At 43.1% G+C, this 22,590-nt stretch overlaps 1 protein-coding gene and 1 long non-coding RNA gene across 4 annotated transcripts in view; one reads left to right on the top strand and one right to left on the bottom strand.

Moving 5' to 3' along the window:
- The window catches only part of LOC124307892 (uncharacterized), a 159,237-nt gene extending 153,660 nt beyond the window's left edge, over positions 1 to 5,577 (bottom strand). Inside the window, exon 1 of the long non-coding RNA XR_006908882.1 lies at positions 4,978 to 5,577. This is a non-coding gene — a long non-coding RNA (uncharacterized LOC124307892). The remainder of the gene's footprint in view (positions 1 to 4,977) is intronic.
- The window catches only part of LOC124307886 (small conductance calcium-activated potassium channel protein), a 155,171-nt gene extending 135,005 nt beyond the window's left edge, over positions 1 to 20,166 (top strand). For all 3 annotated transcript variants that reach the window (XM_046770044.1, XM_046770043.1, XM_046770045.1), the window contains 6 exons: positions 2,622 to 3,043; positions 14,856 to 14,991; positions 15,517 to 15,627; positions 16,194 to 16,321; positions 16,484 to 16,553; positions 17,202 to 20,166. In XM_046770044.1, the coding sequence (XP_046626000.1) occupies positions 2,622 to 3,043; positions 14,856 to 14,991; positions 15,517 to 15,627; positions 16,194 to 16,321; positions 16,484 to 16,553; positions 17,202 to 17,735 (1,401 nt within the window). In that variant the 3' untranslated portion in view covers positions 17,736 to 20,166. The remainder of the gene's footprint in view (positions 1 to 2,621; positions 3,044 to 14,855; positions 14,992 to 15,516; positions 15,628 to 16,193; positions 16,322 to 16,483; positions 16,554 to 17,201) is intronic.
- The last annotated feature ends 2,424 nt before the right edge of the window (positions 20,167 to 22,590 follow it).

Raw genomic sequence — 22,590 nt, 5'->3', positions numbered from 1 at the left:
GCCAGAGTTGGCCGGATCGAAACAATACGCTATAAGAGTCAGCAAAACTCTCGAGCATATACGACGATAAAAGACAATGGAGGAATCCTGCGTTAATCCGGCATCCGGAGAATATGACTGCCGAGTAAGGCCGCGAGAGTAAAGAATTCGAGATCCGGATCTGGCGGATCAAATCTGCCTCGCAATATCATCTCCCACTTCTAATACGTACCCAAAACGCGGATTTTGGCTTAAAATACAACTACACGTGCGGCTTATTATCCAACGTGACGGTTGTACCGTCTAGTCGCATGGCTAGGTATGAGTTGACGAGTCACCGAGTCGCCAACTTTCGAGTAAACAAACAGTTCGCTATTCCCATGGTGCTAATCAGGAACTTTGACGGCTCTGACATTAAATATATCGCTTCGCACACTTCGCGTATAGTGCTGTAACGATTTGCCTGCCCGACAAAGCATACGTGCGATCATAGATGTACCTACCCAGTGGTCAGATTATATCCAGGCACAAGGATCGTGTCGGTTAGCTTAGGACTAACCCTGCTGAATTAATTCATGCCACGAGAGTCGGAGTTTCGTACATCAGCAGCATCTGTCTCCGGATTTGTCTACGACAGGTTCGCCGGCTAATTATCATTGGCCGAAAAAGAAAAAAAAAAACTGCCAGCACATACGGATAGTATATTTGTCACAGTGACAAATTGAAATCCTGAATACAATAATTTAACCTATCCTCGAACGCGTCGTCGAGATTAATGCCACGAGTGCAATGAATCGAGCCGATATCTACCCACTTCGGCAGAAGCAATAGCCGTTGAAATTTGCTCGAACAAGGCCCATCTATCGGATTCGGTGATATTCTACGAACCTTTGTCACCCGAAGGCACTTACGAATTAGTAGATTTCGCCAAGGTCTAAATTGTAACCTTCGTCCCCGCCGAATGCCACAGACTCAGCTGATGTAAGTTCCAGATTGACGCGCCTGTACATCAAGGCTTCTCTGATTAATCAATTAGACACTCCCAACTTTCCATTTGGCCGAGGACGTAAAAAACTCGAAGCAATCACTACCACTCCTGAGCTTCCCGGTACCTATTGAAAAACTCTTTCTCTAGATTAAATTACGCGAAGATTATACTCCGGTATGATTGAGTCTCAACTTCGAGTAATTAATTTGAAAAATAGAGGTAAACGGAAAGAGATGCACGCCGGATAATCGAGGGCAGTAATTTGGTCGTGGTCTATTTCCACTGCGCATATAACAAATTGGCCCGCGAGATAACGTCACTGTATTTGTGTTCCCGTGTGTGTGTAATTGGAATTGAGCTCAGGTAAATGGCTACCTGGATATACATCTTGCCAGGTTAGTCGGTGCTGTTCCCCTCCACGAATTTGTTGAAACTCAAAGGACTACCAAAAGGACATATCGTAGAGATTGGTGTGGTTGACATGTCGGCGAGTTAAAACCCAAAGCGAAGACGAAGTTGATGCTTGTAGTTAAAGGTGCAATCGGTCCACAAATCAAAGTACAAAGTTACTAATTAATATCCGCGGTTACACTTTGAAATTGCATCGAATTCAGCGTTGAGGAGAGGCGAGAGTTGGAATAATTGCAAGCGTTGAACGTACATCGAAGAGCGTAAAAAATTGAAGAATTATTGAAGCACGTGTGCCGTTTACAGCATAAAAGCGTAAATTGCCTCACGTTTCGACACCGGTGGAATTTGGTTTTTACGTGAATACCCAATTCGCCTCTGTAAATACCGTAATTCATCACTCAGTTTTTTACTATACCACGCTACAGTTTCGGGTGCCGTGAGCTTGCGGTGAATTTTTAGAAGGCCTTGGGTAACTGCAGAGTAAAAGATTGCACTGCTCTAATATTTCACTGTTTTTTATATTTCTTTCGTATTTAAGTGCGCCGTCTTGAAGCCGAACGACTGTGACAATTCCGTGCTGGACAATAAAAAGCGATACAGAGCATACAGGCTTTCAACTTCTGTGGTAATATCAACGCTGCGTGCGTTGATATATGATACCACGAGAAAATTCCTCTTCATCGCGAGTGAGTCCTTGCCCTAGATAGTGAGACTGCACGACCAGAGAACGATGTGCATATCTGCGATGTTTCATTGTAATGTATTCGAAAAGGAACTGCCAAAATATACGCCCGACGCGCCACGAACCCATGTGGGTATTTAATGAACGGGTGGTTAGAGGTTAGAGCAGAGAAAGCTCCGAAACGGCACCGGCTGGGCGCACAGGGGTTGTTAATTAATTATTTACAACTGTCGACATTAACGGACATGCGTTTAACGATCGGACCCAAAAATTAAGCCTCCTGATAACGCGGATTTGAAAAGGAGCCTCAAACCGCTTCGGCCCAAGTACATGACGGGGCCGAGATAACAAATGACGACCGTCCCACGCGGTCCACGGTTTCTAAGGGTGAAAATATCTCCTGGGCAAGATTCCAGGATTTAAAAAATTGCGAGATGGTTTTGAAGGGGGCGTCAGGAGGCGAGGAAGCGCGATGATTGATTGGCCATTTTTATCCAAGAACCATTATACGCCGTACAGTATAGCCACGCACGGTATCCGACTTATATTGTTCCTCCGCAGTTATTCATGATCGACAACTGCGCGGACGACTGGCGAATCGCGATGACCTGGCAACGAATCTCCCAGATATCCATCGAGCTGATCATCTGCGCGATACACCCCATTCCTGGCGAGTATTACTTCCTGTGGACGACCAAGCTGGCAAACAAGGGCGGCGACATAGGCTCGAAATGGGTCCCCTACGACGTCACCCTGTCGCTACCGATGTTCCTAAGGCTCTATCTAATCTGCCGGGTGATGCTCCTGCACTCGAAACTCTTCACCGATGCCTCGTCGAGGAGCATAGGCGCCCTGAATCGGATCAATTTCAACACCAGGTTTGTTCTGAAGACCCTGATGACCATCTGCCCGGGGACCGTGTTGCTGGTCTTCATGGTGTCCCTATGGATAATCGCTTCGTGGACGCTGCGGCAGTGCGAAAGGTATGTGCCGAATTATTTATCGCCTCCGTAAACCCCCGCGCTTTGCCCCCCGCAAAGCAGCTCGCGCATTCCACGCTTCTACCCATCCGTGTTCCCAAGGGTCGCTCAAGGTCGCCATTCCGGTACCGCAATTTTTAAACTCTCACGGTATATGACGCCGGGTTGCGAGGTTCTTATTTTCCGGATGGTTTTTCGCAAAAAATTTTAAACCGACACACCGCGCAAGCGGTAGGTTAGAGCTACGTTGGCTTTCAAGTGCTCAACTCGGAACCATCGGGTGTATTAGCTGTTGCTATTGGGAAAAAGGGTAAGCGGTGCTTTTTTCACCTTTCACCCTTTCTGGTCTCTTGTTCTTTGCCTACGGTCAAACCGCCGTAAATTCCGCGTCTAACAAAAAATTCTACCATCGTAGAACGGATCATTAGTTTCCCCCCTCCGTGAACATAATAGGCGAAACAACGAGCTTTTACGCCTCTGACGTAACTTTGCGAGAAGAAAATTGATGTACGTTCACTGCAAATAACGTTTCTTCCTTGTTTCTTTTAATTTTTTTTTTGTTTTCGTCCAATTTGAATACCTATCTAACGGCATTCACGAAGTCTCAAAGAATCACTTTAAATTGGAATGTCTTTACGGAATTTTCCTGCTAGGAATTTTCCCTCGAGTCGAGATTATAAGAGATTCAATCTTAGAATAGGTACAACAGATTCCATGGGTGGTGGTGGGTGAACAAAAAAAATATCTCATCATTTTTTCAAGCACTACTTTTCACAGATTTCGTGTCTCGTGGGACGCGATTCAGTAATCGAATTTGTCAAGATCAGTTTACAACGTTCAAGTATTCAATAATGCGAAATTCGTGACATGTGACACTTTTTCCTCGTAGTCAAACACATTTATGCAAGCGTCGATGAAAGCATATTTTGTATGAAAAAAACAGACAGCGCGTTCGAAAAACATGAATCAAACAACTTTGACGTTCTATTAATGTAATCATAGAGTTCTGGCATTTTGTGATACGTGATTAAAAATGAGTGGAATATGATTATCCTATTCTTTGCCCGTTTCTTAAAACGTAATCTTTCGCAAAACTTGACAGACTCCTCGCGACAGTTTATTGTTGATATTTTCGCACTTCAAAAAACGAGGCAATTACCGTAACGAATCTAATTTCAATACTGAATACTTTAATTAACAGCACAATTCTTCGAAATGTTCGTATTTTCTACAAGCCATTATCCGAAACGCGAGCTGAGGATCATGCTGCTACCTAACCTTCCGAAACGATACCACTGAGAGCCTCGTGGAAAATATACGAACGGCGAACAAGACCCTGGTTAATTAGAGGTAGCCGCACGTGGGTGTTGTTGATCCGCAGAACAAGATTATCGGAAAGCGTAGGTGTACTCGTACTAGGGATGAATCGAGTGTCAAATCTGGTACACGCGCCTAGTTATCCGCGTTGTTCATTGTTCACTATTGATTCATATCGTTCATACAACGATTCGAACCCATAGAAAGTATGGTTATAAAGAATTTTATTGCCAAACGTGACCGAAACTTTTTTCACTGCGATAATCCTGTCAACCCGACTACCTACCCCGATAATCGCGATTCCTAGTTATTTTTATCGGGTCCAACCTTTCGCGTCCGGGATAGATTCACGGCCATAAAAACGAGCCTACACCTTTTTTCTATTGCCGGACCTTTTTGCACCTCGTTTCTTTTACTTCTCCTTTTTTTTTTTTTTTTTTATTTTGAGCAGGGACGGGTGGGGGATGAAAATGATAGTTCTCGGCTGTGGCGGGATCCCGATAACGGAAAGCTTCAGCGACCTTATCACACGTCGAGCTCGCATCGGGAACGGTTTTTCCGGAAACGTTCGCTCGGTCGTAATGATTAATCGACGATAACGAAGACAGGTACATACCTACCTTACTTGTCCGGCAGTCACCTCCAGCCACCCTGGGGCACGGAAAACACCTTACAGCATCCGCCCGCACCTCCTCTTGACCCCCGTAAGTGACGAGATATCACCTACCGCTTCTGGATGACACTGATCGCTGCCACGACGCGACGCCTCAAACGAGGAAGAAACTCATCACGAAACACAGCGTGCACAAAACTTTTCACTACAATAATTACCTCTCGCACAAGTTGAAAAGCTCGGAATAACATTATTCAGCTGCATGACGCTGCAATTTGCACGTACGCGGTGTGTCCATATTGCTTTGACGCCGCGATGACACGGTCGAAACTTGGAAGAACATTTCACAGTCGCGCGATGCGAACAATGCCACCAGGCAAGTCTGCGTCCGTTGTGTCTACCTCACAGAGGGCTAATTGAATCCAATAACGGAAGTGCCAAGCGTCCTTTACCCGGTTGTTTGTTTCCGTGAAACTGCAGTGTACGAGCTAGCAGCGAGCTTACGCCCCACACATACACACACACACACGCACACAGCTTTGTTATTAACGCGCTCGCGTCCTCGGTACACCAACTGCGAAGCGTCTGTTGACGACACAACAACGCCGATCGGTGCGAGCGAGTTACGCGACTAAGAAACTGTCAGGTACACCGGCTGCTGAATTTGTGTGTCGAGCGCGTTCGAACGTTGAAATACAATACCGGTGGAATTACGTACCTGCAGGGCACCAAGTACGTACATAGGTACGGTGTATCGCTGCCTCGATAGCTCAGAGTGCTCTGGATGTGTGCGGACCCTTATCGCGGAGGCAACACCGCTGCCCGCGTCACTCGGGCTCGAACACGAGGGCGCGACGAGGTTCCAGTATCTCCGTGTAATCTTTGCCCACGGAACCGTCGACCCACCACCCCCCTTAACTCTATTCTCAATGTCTATTTAATACTTCGATAAATGTCCTCCCCGCGATGTCAGCCGATCTGTATACCTATTCGAACGAACAGTTATGAGAAGGGACCCTTAACGAAGGACGGAGCCAATCGTAGGGAATTCTTGAGATCCGAATTACCCTTTATAAATGGGAGCGGAAATGGGTTGCTCCTCCTTTTCTATTTGCTCTCTCTCTCTCTCTCTCTCTCTCACTAATTAATGAAGTGTTTTCAAGGAATGACCACCAGGGAAGAGGCGCGTTTTACCTGTGATACGAGAGAATATGGTCTTCGGGATGTACGGCATTGTTTGAAACTGATTACCTTGCATCGGCAAAGGTGATTCGAACCCAGCCATGGTTATCAATTTACTGTCAAGACTCGGTGGGCGTGGAACCGATGTGAACTCGGGTTAGACGAAATCATTACTCACGGCAATGCAACGTCGTACCTGCCTTATATCTCAGAGTCTCGACCTTCCGAACTCTCTCTCTACTTGAGAGACGAAAGTTTGAACGATAACGCGGTGAAACTGTTGCGGTTTTCTTTCCCGGCGTCTTCGCGCAACTGTCAGCGACGTGGTTTGTGAAAATAGTGCAAAAGTAGTCATTGCAGTTAACCAACGTTGCGAAATCGTTGCGGCGTTTTACGTTCCGGAATGACTCGGCACCTGGAGGCGTCGGAGTTTTGCAGTCAGAACTTCCGTTACTTTTTGCATCCGGTTCATTGCCTTTAGATTTACTTCGCTACTAAAGTGGAGAATTATTATACGGTTTCGAATACAGGTTTATGCGCGCAAAAGAGTGTAACACGTAGCCGACGTATATGGGTCGTTAAATTCAGGGAGGCAACGCGCGAGATTATTACCGCCACAGTTGCGAGTGGGAAAATGTATAATTTAGTATGCGACACAGATTTTCGAGGTGGTCATATCTCGTCCTTTCCTCTCACATCCTTGCTCGTCACTTATCAATCATGCATGAAGATTATGAGCGTAAGTGTACGCTGCGAAATTCATCACGGTAAAAGGTGTTTGGACGTTTTATATATTATTTGCACTATTGACTGCATTATACATGTTCAACCATTGGGCGGAAAGCCCGTTATAGACAGAGTTAAAAAATTGCTCAACATGCTATTGAGTGTTTATCCGTACACAGCCTTGCCTTGAATAATAATTGTATGTCGCATGGATCGACGCGTGCATACAAATATTATTTTAGGCGAAAATTCAATATTTCGCCGTCTACTTAGTAAATTGTGCGACTCGTATGTATATATATTATATATACATATACATGAAAATTTCTGTACGCCCATGATGTGTAGCTGAATAATAGTGCATGTATCCTGTGAAAAAAAATATCACGAGTTCCGAAAGCCGGATTTCTATCTGTTTCGGAGTCGAAATAACACGCGAGTTCTATCAATTTCCCTGCAAAACTTTAATCAAGCAATCATATACGATGGTATAGTATATTATCCATACTACACGGAAGCTATAACTGGAGTATGAAATATCTTGACCGGAGCCGGATGAGACATCGATCTTTTTTCGCCGGGCATAAAGCGAGATGATATAAAACGAAATGACGGTGGAATAAGCGTCGCATTTATTGTACGTCGTGTAATACTTGTTGGCAAAAACATTTTTATTTCATAGCAGAATACTAGAGCGTTAATAATTCGCTGCGCGGCAAAACGCGTCTACCGCTTTATATGCTACAACTAGAGTCGTGCGATTGATCGATGGATCGAAATTTCAATTAATCGATCGATCACGCACTCCTGCTTGCAACGTCGATCAAGGCGTTCTTCGCTTAGTTTCGCGTCTGACTGCAGACAGCGAACTACAACCGCAGGGAAAATCTACTCATTCCATTTCCACCCTCATTTTGCTCTCCCCGAATACTTTCATGCCCATTTTTAACAGCAAATGAGCACATGAAAATTAATGTGGGGTCTTGCTTCATTTCCCATTTTCCCCGCCAGTGGAGTCGATCGCGGTTTTTTTATTTCGCATGCGAAATATACTTGTAAAAATATATTCTAGCCCTGTGATATTTCCTATTTGAATATTACTTGTTAAGCTATTTTACCACGTGTTATTTTGACTTCACCATGTTGTTTTGTCTTGTATTATCGTATCGCAGCTGTACACAGAGCTACGTACCTTGAGCTACCCCTGCAGCATATATTGGTCCTACAATGTTGATGTTCCTCCGTACCTGCAGATTGAGCTTTTGAAAATTACTCGGTGTACGAAGAGCCCCAATGCTAGCCAACATATTTTACTCGTAAGCTAAGAACACTCACTCACAATCAGGAATGGACGCAATGAATGCTTTGTGCAGGGGGAACGATTGTGTTTCATTACCCCTTTTGAAATTCCGTTTAAAATGTGCGCATTTATCTTTTAGTTTCGCATCCTCAGGGTGAAATTCGATCCTCAGGCTTGACAAATTCTCAATTAGCCAAAACCAATTTGATCATATTAAAGAGAAGGGTCAAAGATGTGCTCGGAGAAGGTTAAGTCATTATCAAGCGTGGAGGTGATTTTAAAACGAGGTAAGACGAAGTCGGGCCAAAGGACGGAGCGAGGTTCATTTTCTTTTCAGTCTTATTAACTAAAATTAATGAAACTTTCACCAGAACGGCGCAATATTACTTGAAACTTTTTTCATTTGATTCTACTCCCGCCAGAAATGAGTACCTGTCGTGGCGACAGAATAATTTCATCGAGAAAACGCGCGTTGTAAAATCTGACACGAACGAGAGCGCGTGCGGATTTTTTTTTTGACTAGGTACAATTTCCGCTTCGTTCCGGATTCCGTTAAGCTCTTTTTATTTCGTCTTTTTTTTTTTTTTTGATTCCTCTGGCTTCCTACAGGGTAAAACCGTATAAAGCATTTGCGATTTCACGAGGCCCGTACACAATTCAGCCGTAAAGGAATGAAGCGGAATGTAAGAAATTACAAAAAGCACAATAAGAATGTAAAAGAAAAGAAAATAAGTGAAGCTTGCCTTGCCAGCGAGAATCCACGGATAGAAGGAGTCCACAGGCACTTTAGAATATTTCTTCCTTTCACAGCGTAATGCGGAGAGTTGAGACTGGCTATACGAGGGTGAGCGGAAAAGCCGGAACTAATAAAGGAAAAAGTTTCGTCTCGGATGAATGTATCGATTAAATTTTCGTGGGTTTCTCCTCGAATCGATTCGCGACATCGACAAACACCCTGCAAGACGTGTCTTTACTACCTACGTTCCGCTATTGAATATTTACTACACACCCATTCGGCACTGCAAACTTTTTCATCAGCACACACGTCACACTTTTTTCATTCCGAGGGCTTCACAAAGTACAAAAACGAGTTTTGCATGTTCTCTAATCAGGTTTTGGTCCGTCCCTGTTTCGCGTTCATTTATTTTTGAACACAGCTCGAATTCATCCTTCCATCTGATTCAGACTTCAGGGCATCGTTGAACCAGCGGCGAAGTTCCACTGGCCGAAAATCGAGTATTTCGCATACACCTGCAAGATGTGTGCATCGAACTCTATACCCAAACAGCGAACTCCTCGCAGGTTTTAGGAACCGTTAGACACTGTCGAATCGCACTCGGCAACCCGACCTTTTAACCCAGGGTCTACTTGGCCGTTCATTGCGTTTACGATTTTGCCATCACGTCAGTGATCCATCTCGAAAAACAATAAGATGCTGGCACAGGTGGCCAGAATTGATATCGTCTATAAAAATCGTGGGCACGAGGGTGTTGAGAAATTTTTATCGTATTTTCTTTCCCCTTCCATTTCACAATAGGATGGTTAAATGGAAAGAAACACACACCCTGGGCACGTTGCGCGCAAGCTGTTCAAAACCGTAGAGAAACAAGTAATACACTTCATTTTCCAATTTATTGCACACGATGAAATGCATCTAATTGATGTCGATTATTTATTTATACGTACCATTTTGTTCGAGATCGTGAATGTTGTATCGCTGTCCCCTTGGCCTTGCGCTGATCTGTTTATCATCATATACTACTGAATGTACAATCGTCGAAACCAACTAATTGTCGCTTAAACATTTCACGTATTCCTGATTCCCATCGAAACGTTGCCCGAGATGTCTGAATTATCATTTTTATTCTGTTCCAAGAGTTTCGAACAGCCGTCTCGTCATTTTTGAAAATTGAATTACAATATACATTATCAGTTTAAGTACTCGTTCGCAAGCCAATTTAAAGTATGAATAAAAATCTACTTTGTATCCTCTGATTATTACAATCAACGCAAGATTGATGCGCTTGGTGGTAAAAAAATTTCAAATTTCCAGCCCTCTGATATATCGCGAGTCTGTTTACCTGATATATGACGTATTACAGCGCTGACGATATTAAATTTTCTTCATATCCCCTATTTTACTCGTTCATGAATGTTGTATGCGCTTATTTCACGTTCATTTTCGGCACACATGTACATATGTAAATTTGTGGCATCTTGACTGTTGACTTTGGTTATAATTCACTTACCTTATTCACCAACTTATACCCTTTATTTCTTCAATACCACTAGACGCCGCAATTTTATCTTGGCACATCAATTACTCGCTTCTGTTTTATTGCAATTGAGATGGTACGAAAGAAAGAAATGATTAAAATACAATTGATAATACATTTCTCAGATTCGAAATAGAGAAAGAAAAATATAACAAATAGATGAAGAATAAAACGAAAATTGAAACGAATAAAATTACCTCATCATATCTGGTACGGCGATAACGCGGTGTGACGAATAATGGAAAAAAGCAAAAGTGACGACCGTTTTAATCACGTTCATCGATCGTCGAGGCTATGCAGGCTTTTTGTAAGCAGAAAAATATGTGGATGGAACCTGTCAAACCCTAGTTCGATTTTAATGAACTCACGTCACTTGTCTGATCTCGAATTTGCGAAGGAAATTCAATCTCGCAAATTGAGGAAACAGCATCAAGGTTCGGCACGAGTACTCTCAAAAAAACACTTTTCAAGTCTCACCGAAACCCTGAATTTTTCAATACAGTCGGGACAGTAAACTGCCATTTATCTCTTTGAATTACGTTTGTATCACGCAGTGTAGCAATGCTGCACTTGGTCGATCGGATCTGGATTTATCCGACATGCGATAGGCAAGAACGTTGCTTGAGCGGTGTTATCAGCGTAGAAATCGAGGGAGTTATCCGCTCCATAAACGTTACTGTAACCGTTAACCGGACAGCAAATCCCACCAGATGTGACCGCGATGTGTTGCAAGCCTTGCATCGCCGCAACGTAAAGCCCGCGTTATCGCCAGCCAATATAAGTACCGACTGCAATCCACGCTTCTCCAATCTTTCGACATTTTCTCCGATCACCGATCTCCGTTTTGCTGACTTTGATCCGAACCGACTCGAGGAGTGTCAAGCTTAAACGAACCGATGAGAAGTCGGATATGTAAACTGCATTAGGGAAGTTTCTCATTCGCTTTCTTTTTTTTTTTTAATTTTTAAAGTCAGATCACGTCGCAATTTTCCGTTTCGAATAATTGGTCATCCCTGTGCGTGGTATCAACTCTTCGTGAATTATGTAATTGATGGAAATTAACCGCCGCAGACGATCATTCGTGAATAAATGTAAGAACTTTCCCGGTCGCACGTACCTCTGCCAGTTCAGTCTGGGGTGAAAAATAATTAATTCGATCCGTCTAGATACAGCTTCTCTCTCTCTCTCTCTCTGTATGTATACATACCTATATGTATATACGCATAGATACGTATATACATGCATTCGGATGCGTACCAAGGCCATGTATAAATCTGAAATGAATACATCGCATGTCGGCCATTTAATGCGAGCTTCCGAAGAATTTGAGCAGCGTGGATTCTGAACATAAATCAAAACTAAGCTTGTATCCATGTAATTCTTCATCATTCGAATAATACAAAATCGCGGTATAATGTAATACGAATTTTAAAATACGAGACTTGGAAACGAATTGCAGCCGACAGATATGAATTGGGACGGAGATCGGAACAAGGATGATTTCGGATGGGTCACTTTTTTTAGGAAAATGGAAACAGAAAAAAAAAAATTTTAGCCTATCAATTGCGGTAACGACTTATTTTCAATGTCAGGTAATTTGAACGCTTCGAAAGGAGCGGACATGACCAGATAAATTAAGGGAATTACCGAAATAAGTTAACTTTGCTACGGAGTAACTTCGGTTGAACGAACATCTAATAATGACAGAGCGTAAAATTACGTCCGCCATTAACCCAATGAGCTAGTCCGCCAAGGTCGCGTTGATTTTGCCCGTTCAAGTACGGTAACATCAATTCATCTAATGTAGCTTTTGTTCGTCTTCTGGGTCCTTTTTGAGGGGCCTAGGACCAACTATCACGAAGCAATAATGAACCTGCGGTTTTCACATCATTCGTCCCTCTCTCTACTCAAGTTTCTAGAATACCAATATAAATTGAATCACCCGATTCATGGCCAAGACTTGTATCCGAGATTAAAATCTGTCCAATGTAAAGCTATTCTCTCTAAATCATTCACTGCACGTATAGCACAGCGCATAGTTACTTTTGTCTGTAGATTCATTGACCGGTAAGGTTTTAAATCCAGTACACAGCTAAACAATAACGTCCAGTTATACATCCAGTCGATATATGATAATTTATATCTACAATAATAATTTCCATACGTAGGACAAACAGGACTCGCGGTGTGTTTGGAGAGACTTGAACGTTTAACCAGGCTGAATATGAAGTAAATTGAATGACAATTTCAATATGAATGTAGGCGTTGTACAAGTAACGCGGTGGCCATCGGCATAGATTGACTGGCCAACCTCCACGTCTCGTCCGTACAACATAATTGGTCCGAATTCATATTCAAAGAAGTACGTACATGTATACATGTGCATACCGTATGTGAGAGTTAACTTTAAAATCATGCAGTCCGAAACGACGCCTGCTCAAATTCGAATACGAATAAAAATCGAGGCAAGGTAAAAAAAAAAATATGCACGTATTAAAACGATAGGACTCAACAGATTTTCGGGAACCAGACATATGCGTTTGAATTTGGGTTACATGTGGTCTGATCAATCAGTAGGAGGCAATTTTCCCGCGAGAGACGAAGTTCTGGGATGTCGTTGTCGATCGGATATTCGAGAGAAAAAAAAACCAGGGAGCATCGGGGATCGGCGAAAGCATACGCGTAGAGAGGTGTAAAAATTGATTGGGAAGGGAGAGGGGGGGGGGGGAAGGAGAAGTAGAGACGGAGACGGTGACGGAGAGACGAAGGGGAGAAACGGCGGTGCGGACGAGGGAATGAAAATAACGAGAACGAAATAAAGATATCAATCAAGGCGTGTCGATGTCGTGGCGTTGTCGTGTGTGCACCGGCCTCTATATCCACCTGCAGGTTCCACGACGAGGAGCATGGAAATCTACTCAACTCCATGTGGCTGATCGCGATCACCTTTCTCTGCGTCGGATACGGCGACATCGTTCCCAGCACCTACGGAGGACGAGGAATAACTCTCACCTGCGGCATGATGGTAAGTCCTTTCTCTTCCGACAAGGAGAACTTCGGGCCTCTGCAGAGGCGAGAACCAAGGACCCTCACGCATGGTCGCCGACGTCGCTACCCTTGCGCGAAAGCCACGACTGCCACGAAAGACGCGTGCGATAGCGTAATTTCGAAACATTTCTCCCGAGTACTGTTTGTAGGGCGAACAGTCGAGTCGAACCCTCGATTGTGCAGGAAACTCTTAGTCTGGGATCTAATTGCCGTACCTAATTCGGGAAAATAGCGAGGTGGATGACTGTCGTGAAGTACTGCTCGTGATCGCTCTTTTGATTTTACATTATCGTTGAGGAGTAAGAGAAATGAAGTTTTTGTACGAGTAATCACAACGACACGGGATTAGTATCGTGTTTCCGACTCGGCGAAGTAAACTCGTACCGACCCCCTCATAATTCGAACGAACTTTATCGATACACCGAAAACTAGTTTCCTGTTATATCGGATCATCTCAACGTCGAGAACATATAAGAGACTTTTGTATTTCTTACTTGAGGTACGTATTGGTATATACATAGAATGACTCTTTATGACGAGTTTCTTCCGCGCCAGTCGTGGACTTGTAGACGTTTATTCTGGCCAATGCGCAACGAGAGATTCGCGGTAAGTGGTTTATCCATGAATACTTAACAGCCCACATGTGTTCACCCTGGTATACCGATTGCGTACAAGTGTCTATGGAAATGCATTAAGGTATTCTCCGTTCGTAAACACGTGAAAACACCGTCTCGACGGTCGACATTCATCTCCGAGTGTTCTGCCTGTGATTAAAAGGACCTTTCCGCACTCGTCGCCAGTCACATCTGCCCTGCGTCTTTTATCCTCGGTTAGCGAGGATTCAATTTGTCCGCCTTTTTCGTAGGGAATCTCGGCGACTGCTCGTACATTTCACAACCGTCAGTATCACCCCATGTTTCATCTTCGAAATTCATGATTTATTCAACAGAGCGCTGAAAATCTGTACGCACCTGTACCGTCTTCCGTCACGCTTACCAACGAGCGAATTAGAGATCTTGTTTTTCTTCTCCAACGATGGTAGCAATGGAAGTAAAATTCCAGACAGAATCTTCAGTGCCACGAGTGGTAATTTTTTTATTTTATCACTGAGAATTGTCATCGTATCGCTGCCGCGAAGCTCTGGACATTCGCACCTTTAACCGTCGCGGCGAAACAGGGTTTCTGAAAATGCGAAACGGACACGTTAAACTTGACAATGTAGCGGAGACTGCAATGGGGTAATGAAACGTTGGCTTCCGGTAATCAGTTAAACTTCTTTGGGGCTCTCCGTACACCGGGCTTCGAAACCAAACCCCGCCCTGATATTGAATGGTAAAACGAATGGATTGCTAGGTTTCACGACGAGGAGCACGCAAACCTCCTGAACGCGATGTGGCTCATCGCCATCACCTTCCTGAGCGTTGGGTTCGGCGACATCGTGCCGAACACTTACTGCGGCCGAGGAATCGCAGTTTCGACAGGGATGATGGTAAGATGTATGAACTACAATAACGAGCGCAGCCGCGCCACCCGATGTCGGATATTCAAAACCACCCCTCCCACCATCCCGCCCGAGGTCTTATAAAAGCAGCTAAATTCTACCGACACCCTTCGGTACGAACGGTTGAATCGAAGCCTTCAACAGAAACAGAGATAAAACTCATTTGCATCGGCGTTCGCTTACCGTCATCTCCCTTGCACCAAGGATTCTCAACATGTGCGCAAAGTACCGCGGTTCTTCCTCGAGAATTTAACGCCACCCCAAATATGCGCTTCAGCAACCCCGTCCGAGGCAAAGTTCGAGTCAACTATCGCGCACGGGCACTCGGGAGACAACCCTGACCCGTGTAAATTCTGGCCCAACCAATATCGTGATACGTTGCAATACCGTCTCTGCCCATTTCCGGAGCCCTGTATCCTTTCCGAATGATTTTGAATTTTCCACAACATTATAGAGGGAGGAAACGTTTGGTGGGTTCAATTTTACTTCAATACCGTTGAACGTTTCTTGCAGGGAGCCGGATGCACTGCTCTTCTCGTGGCGGTCGTCTCCAGGAAGCTAGAATTAACTAGAGCCGAGAAACACGTTCACAACTTTATGATGGATACCCAGCTCACAAAGAGGGTGAGTCGGCTTCTCGCATATTGATATCAGCACCTCCGCAGCGGTCCCTCTTTCATTCTCCGGGATCACTCTGTTCTGCTTTTGTTTAAATTATTAATTTTTCCCTATCCCACCGACGCGCTGCTCGCAGCTGTAAATCTTCCGCAGTAACCATCGCTTCATACTAATTATCTGATGGCTCGTTTCTCGTCTATAAGTGATTAGATCGTGAGGAGGATTAACTCCTGACAAAACATTGCTTGTAGGCACTTAACGGACGTAGATAATTCAAACAATAGAATATTAATTGACGTATCGCACCGTTCTCAAAGACGACGACGACGTAATCATTTGATTAATTATACGTGCGCGACCTTCAACCGCTTTGAACCCGCACCCTCCGAGGTTTAATTCAAGCTTAAATTCACCTACCAAATAATCGAGCCGAGACTGGCTTGAAGTGACTGACAAGACGCTACGGGCAAATTATCAAAATTCGAAAAGAACCATCGGTTGCCGATAAGTTTTCAACGTTTATTGCTAACGTCTTCCCGTTTTCTGAAAAGCGATTATCTGCCTTTTTTCAGTTGAAGAACGCAGCTGCCAACGTTCTCAGGGAAACTTGGCTCATCTACAAACATACGAGGCTGGTGAAACGAGTCAATCCCGGTCGCGTCAGAACGCATCAACGAAAATTTCTTTTGGCGATATACGCGTGAGTTTTTTCATCCACATTGTAATTAATCGTATTCTATTTCAATTCTGTTATCTCAAGAAACGGAATCGATGTATGCCAATGCCAATCCCCTGGTGTGATCGCGCAATTTGAATATCTCATTATCTCACGTGCGTTTGTTTCCTTTCTTCTTTTTTTCAGGCTAAGGAAAGTAAAAATGGATCAACGAAAATTAATGGACAACGCCAACACGATAACGGACATGGCCAAGGTGCGTAAATTATACCTCCTCCATTGTATCGTGATAAATTATAGCAATTATTTCTAAAAACGTGTTCGCGGCAATAAAAGGTAAATTTCGGAGATGATGATCGAATATTTCCGACTCGTAGAACCCGCGTAAAGGGAGAGAAAATATTAATTCCAAACATTATCGCGTCTGAATTTTCAGAATAAAAAATTTCTCTGGAATAATTTATCCCCGAGGCGGAAACGAGTGCGTTCGGAATTGGTAAAAAAGACCCGAGTTACGGTTAATTTATACGTTGTACGTCCTGAAGAATCCTGTAACCATTAAAGATCCACGTGTTTCGGGGCTTTTCGAAAATGAAAAGAAAACAACGTCACGCTTGCGTTTAAAACGGGTTTCTAGGGTCGTTGCTCGGGTTCCGTCACGCGACGCTCTCTCGGTGAGGGTTCGGTTTGTAAAAAGGAGAAGAATAACGGCAAGTGGCAGGGGGAGGAAAAACAGCCGATATCTTAACCCATCTCGTAAATCTGGGCGGGAGGTTTAATCCCCTCGATCTGACCTTGGGTGTGCGAATCGAGCCGAGCCGGGTCCCACGGCGACCCTAAGGGTCGGTCGGTTCCTCGACTACCCAGAGACAAGTTATTGACGCAAGTTCCCGGTTTTGCGCAGACGCAGAATACCGTCTACGAGATCGTCTCGGACATGAGCACGCGGCAGGACGCGTTCGAGGAGCGGCTGGTCAGCCTCGAGGACAAGCTCACCGCCCTCCAGGAGCAGGTCGAAATGCTGCCGGAGGCGCTCACCCGGAGCCTGGCTCAACACGCGGAGCGTCTCGAGCAGCGACGCAACTTCCTTCACCCGGACACCGCGGCGATCGTCACTTCCGGCGGCGGCGGCCTCGGCATCGGCGTCCCAGGAAGCACCGGCGTCGCCGCGCACCATCCCCTCGGCAACCTCGTCACGTCGCCGCTCCTGCCGCACTCCAGGAGCGTCCCGTCGGCGCCGAGCACCGCCTCGCTTCATCCCTGGCCGGCGAGTCCGGTTCTTCCGCCGATATCGAGCCGCACCCCCCATCTCGTACCCGAAACTGGCAGACACCACGGCGCCGTCGCTCACCAGCCGTCGGCGCCCACCACGTCCCAGTCCTCCACCGGACTCGGGGCGAACAACAACCAGGGCCCGGGGCCTTCCGCGCCCAGCTGAGCCTCGTCCCTGCAGCCGCAGCACTCCTACTAAAGTAGCGGGCAATATTCGTCCAATGCGCTTCGCGTTCCTCTGCCGCCCGAGATCACCCGAGATAAGCCGGACAATTTTCGTATGGATGCGAGGAAACCCTCGGCCGAGACACTCGACGCTTTCGGGGATGGTATTATCGACTTTAAGGTTGATTCTTCGTTTCTTTACTTTCTCTTTTTCGACAGAGGAATTCGTCGGGGCCAGGGGGACGGTTTAAAAATTCAAACTTCTCCAACGATGCAGTAGGTTCTTTGAGTCGCTAAAACTTTTCACAATTTTTACCACAGATTCACAGAGATTGCTTGTTATTCCTCAAAGTATAGGATCAGCACAGCAAATGTATAATGTACTGAATTTACGAAAAAACACACGCAGACTGAACTCAAAATATTCAAAAAAATTATCAAAGTGTATGTGTAAGTGTTTTTTCTTTTTCTTTCTTTTTTTCCCATAATATCAAATTCAGGGTATAATTATACATACGTGATGCGAATTAAAATATTATAAATAAATGATTCGAATCTTCTAATGAAAAAAAGATACAAAAAAAAAGAACATCTTCCAGACCGGTCAAGCTAGACATTTGATTGCTAATCTGCGGTGGCAATTCTTCAAATACACGATTTGGACCAAAAACTTTGGTTGCACTGGAACCGTGGCCCTCGCCCTGAAATCGTCTGCGATGCTTGAATTTTCGAGTAAACGAATTCGCCGAGCATGTTTACATTGATAAGCTGTAATATGTGAACTGATCGGAACGTGGCGATGTATGACGATGTACGCATCTTGGGAGTATTTCATTACCGTAAGGAAGGTTATAAATTGGAGTATTGAAAAAGGGTCAAAGTCGCAGATACTACGAGATGAAAATGGCGTTGTATACGATTCGCTGTGGGACCTGGTACTCCTCGCAATGTACGGTTAATCCTGTTACCGGTATCAGGGCGGTGTTGTAAACAGGATTAAACAACTCTTGAGAAATGGCGCAGGGTTTAAACGTGAAATGCAGGGATTCTTCCACCTGCTGCGGACTGCCTTCTGCCCGACAACCGTGCCTCAAAACTTTTACTTAATGTTAATAATATTAACGTCATTCAGCTCGACACCCATCTCCTAACTGTTCTCTCTTGTGAAACTTGGAAAGAAATAATCGCGGACGAAACGCAAAGGTGGTAGGTACGTAGGTACCTAGGTATATGTATAATAAACTACACATATAATTGCGAACTGCTGCGGGATGAAATGCGCCCGAATTATTCACACGCCGCCTCACAATCGACCTGTTGAAACGAGGTACACACACGTGTTGACACGACAGTCATTCTCTCTCTCTCTCTCTCCCCCTCCCTCCCTCTTCCTCTCTCTCTCTCTCTCTCTCTCTATCTGTCGTCACGTCCGTAATTTTTGCAAAAAGAATAAATAAATAAATTAACGAATGAATAAACAAATAAATAAATAAATAAAGAAATATACAAAAAAAAAAATGCATCAGTTTCGCGGCGATCCCGTAGGCGAGGGATACCGTGGAACGGGACCAAGAAAAGACTAAACGCTGTATTGTTTGTCAAAATGAACCTTCTATAAATTCTCTGTCAAGTCTTTCGCGCGCGCACTCACACACACACATCAACACTGGATACGACAACCGCAGCACACTATTTTTATACAGAGAAATTTCTCGAGGAGGTGCATGATATCGTATAATACATATGTATATATATATATATATATATATATATATATGTATAGTACATATATATAAATAGGCCTGTTTCATGAAGCGCGAAGTTCGTCACTCGAGTGCAGTTATAGTATTAATAATTTTAAAATAGTTATTCGAAAAGGGAAAAATCACGGGTCATAAGTATAATGTATTTTAACCCTGGCCTGCAAAAAACGCCTGCACACGGTGTGAAGAAAAGAGAGACGAATTATTGTACGATAATATGTATACAAAAGGTCGGACATGCGGAGAACCGTGAAAGAAATAACGAGAAAACAATTAATGGGCTTGTCAATCAACATTCAACGCTCGTTGTCAGTCAACGAAGCTTTCGCTAAGGGGCAATTCCACTCCGAAACTCCCACGGACTCAGTTCTATATAACAAGTCTCACGGTGATCACTCTTCTCTGCAAAATTTCTACCTCGTTTTTTCTTTTTCATTTCATTGCTTTTTAACGCCCTTTAAATTTCTGGTATGAATTCGTAGGAATTACACCGATTCTCATTGAAAATTCAGTGATAAAATGAGAATATAGTCAGCACACCTATACGTATGAACAACATATACAGAATCAGAAATTAAAGATGTATCGAAAAAATATCAGTTTTCGCTGGGTAGAAGTTAGCAAAAAAAAAAACAAAAACGAAAAAAAAAACTGCGACGTGTGAAACAATTGTTTCGGAATAGAATTGCCCTTTGTAAATCTGTTACAGTAGCTGATCGGAGCGCACGTTCAAGAGAGACATGTACAAGAGTATTATAAGTTACCGTAAACGGCAACAACAACGAAGGAGGGTTGAAAAATGGGGAGGAAAAAAGAGAAAAAGAAAATGAATAAAAGCGGAACTTCAATAGGGAGAGAAAAAACGAATTTATATGGCAAAGGCGTACGATGTGCGTCGCATAAATCAGCTCTCGCACGCGCTAAGAACGACGTCTGCTAGCATTAAGTGGAAGCCTACCGGACAGGTCAGCCGTTTCAGAGGCGTACGCACAAAGGCGAACACAACGGGGTTTCGTGATTGAATTCGAGGGCTGATTCTCCGATCGACTAGAACACCGCCTGTGGCCGCTACTTGGGCGACAGGATATGCAGCTATACGTAGGTGGACCCATACATGCGTACACACGTATGTACGTAAATATGTATACATGTATGTATACGTATACATGCATGCACGTGTTTATGTATATATATATATATATATATATATATATATATATATATGTATAATATAGGAGTAGGTGCGTCGAAGCTGATTTATGTTGCATGTATCGATAGGCGAATTTGTATGTAAACTCCGTGTATTTACCTATGTACAAAGGGACGCACGCACGCACGCTTTTACATGCATATGTATAGTGCATATACTTATTCGTAGACCAGTGGCGGCGTCACGTCGATCTTGAGGATGCGCTCTGTCGCTAACAGCGACGAAACACCGTCGGATATTACGGCGTACTTGAAATGCAACGATAGTGTTATGTGGATGTATATAATTGGGGGTAAGGGATGCAAGGAAAGCCGAGATATGTATAAAGATATAAGATAGGAAGGTGAATAAAGAAGAAAATTAAAAAAAGGAAAACAAAAAAAAAAAAAAAAACTCTACCTAAACTTACGACTAAACCTTAAATTTAATATAGACTTAACTAAATACTTACATATTATACATACATACACAAACTCTATTCTCTTTAGCCTTGTCATTTTTTCTTACTTCGTATATTTGTCATTATTAACAGTTAGACTTGCGTACGTACGTGCGTACATACATGTATAATAAAATGATTAATATCGTAGAGAAGATGGCGGCAGCTTATGCCTGAATTTAAGTGAAAATATAATCTAATATCGTCGACTACTTTTTACCAAAAGAAACCGTTAAAACTATGAAGAAAAATAGCAAAAAATCCCTTTAACACTATAACGTTACATTTGTAATTAACTAAGGAAAATAACGATGATGATAATATTATTAATAACAACAGTAACAACAATTAATTACCTAACTAATGAATTAAATAATTAATGAAAGATTACGCGTAGCGTAGGATAATATATTATACATATATAGTACATATAATTACCATGATTTGAGTGGTGGCCGCTGTTTTTACGCGGAAATGCTATGGTATTAAAGTTTTACGACTATAATATATTAATATGTATAGCTACATACATACATATACATATATATACACACACATACATACGCATTATAATAGGAAAATAAGTATTTCAACCATTTATATACAAAGTTTTTTTTTCCGTTATCTATATAAATGCCCACCGTTCAACATTTTTCCGCAGGAATTGTTAAAATTGAATTGACTTTTTCTCATTGATCACTCATTACCGTCCTATCTTGACGTCAATAGTTATTCCGACGTTTCGTCGTAGTTTCACTCTGTCGATTATGGATTATCGGATTTGATTACAACACAGCATAATTTCATTTCATTTTACATTCAAATACAATGAATCATTAAATTAGTCGTTAACGTCGTTAAAATTGATTGCATTAAGGGTGAAAAAAATTAGAAAATAAAAAATAGTTTTTAACAACATAAATTAAGGCAAGGCCTTTACACATTATCCAGTGGTTATTGCCATCTAGTTGTTATATCAATTGACCAAAGATTACCTACTAATTATTATATTACATATACGGAAATATATAAATAAATAAATGAATAAATAATTAAATACCAACCTTAGATTATAGAGATACTTGGAATTGTGGGGGCACCTTTAAGTTTAGGTTACGACAGTGATACAGGGTGTTTCACATTAGAGATCCGTGTATTACCAACCATGGACGGCTGCGAGTATAATGTAACACGCGATAAAGTTGATACCGTGCAAGGCGAGAAATAATTATTATAATTATTATTGTTGTTTATTTATTATTACTATTATTATTATTATTGCTGTTATTACTATTATTAATATTATTATTATTATTTTACGCGGGTAAAATTATATTGACAAAATTACGCTCTCGCGCTACGGCTAGCTTGAGGGGGGACTCCGTTGAAATTTCGATAGCACCGAGTTTTTCGTTTTTGAAATGACTAAAAAAGATGCGAAAAA

This window comes from Neodiprion virginianus, chromosome 6 (genome assembly GCF_021901495.1).
Source record: "Neodiprion virginianus isolate iyNeoVirg1 chromosome 6, iyNeoVirg1.1, whole genome shotgun sequence".
Classification (NCBI taxonomy): Eukaryota; Metazoa; Arthropoda; class Insecta; order Hymenoptera; family Diprionidae; genus Neodiprion; species Neodiprion virginianus.
Note: the sequence above shows the minus strand (reverse complement) of the source record. Positions and strands in the feature narration are given on the sequence as shown.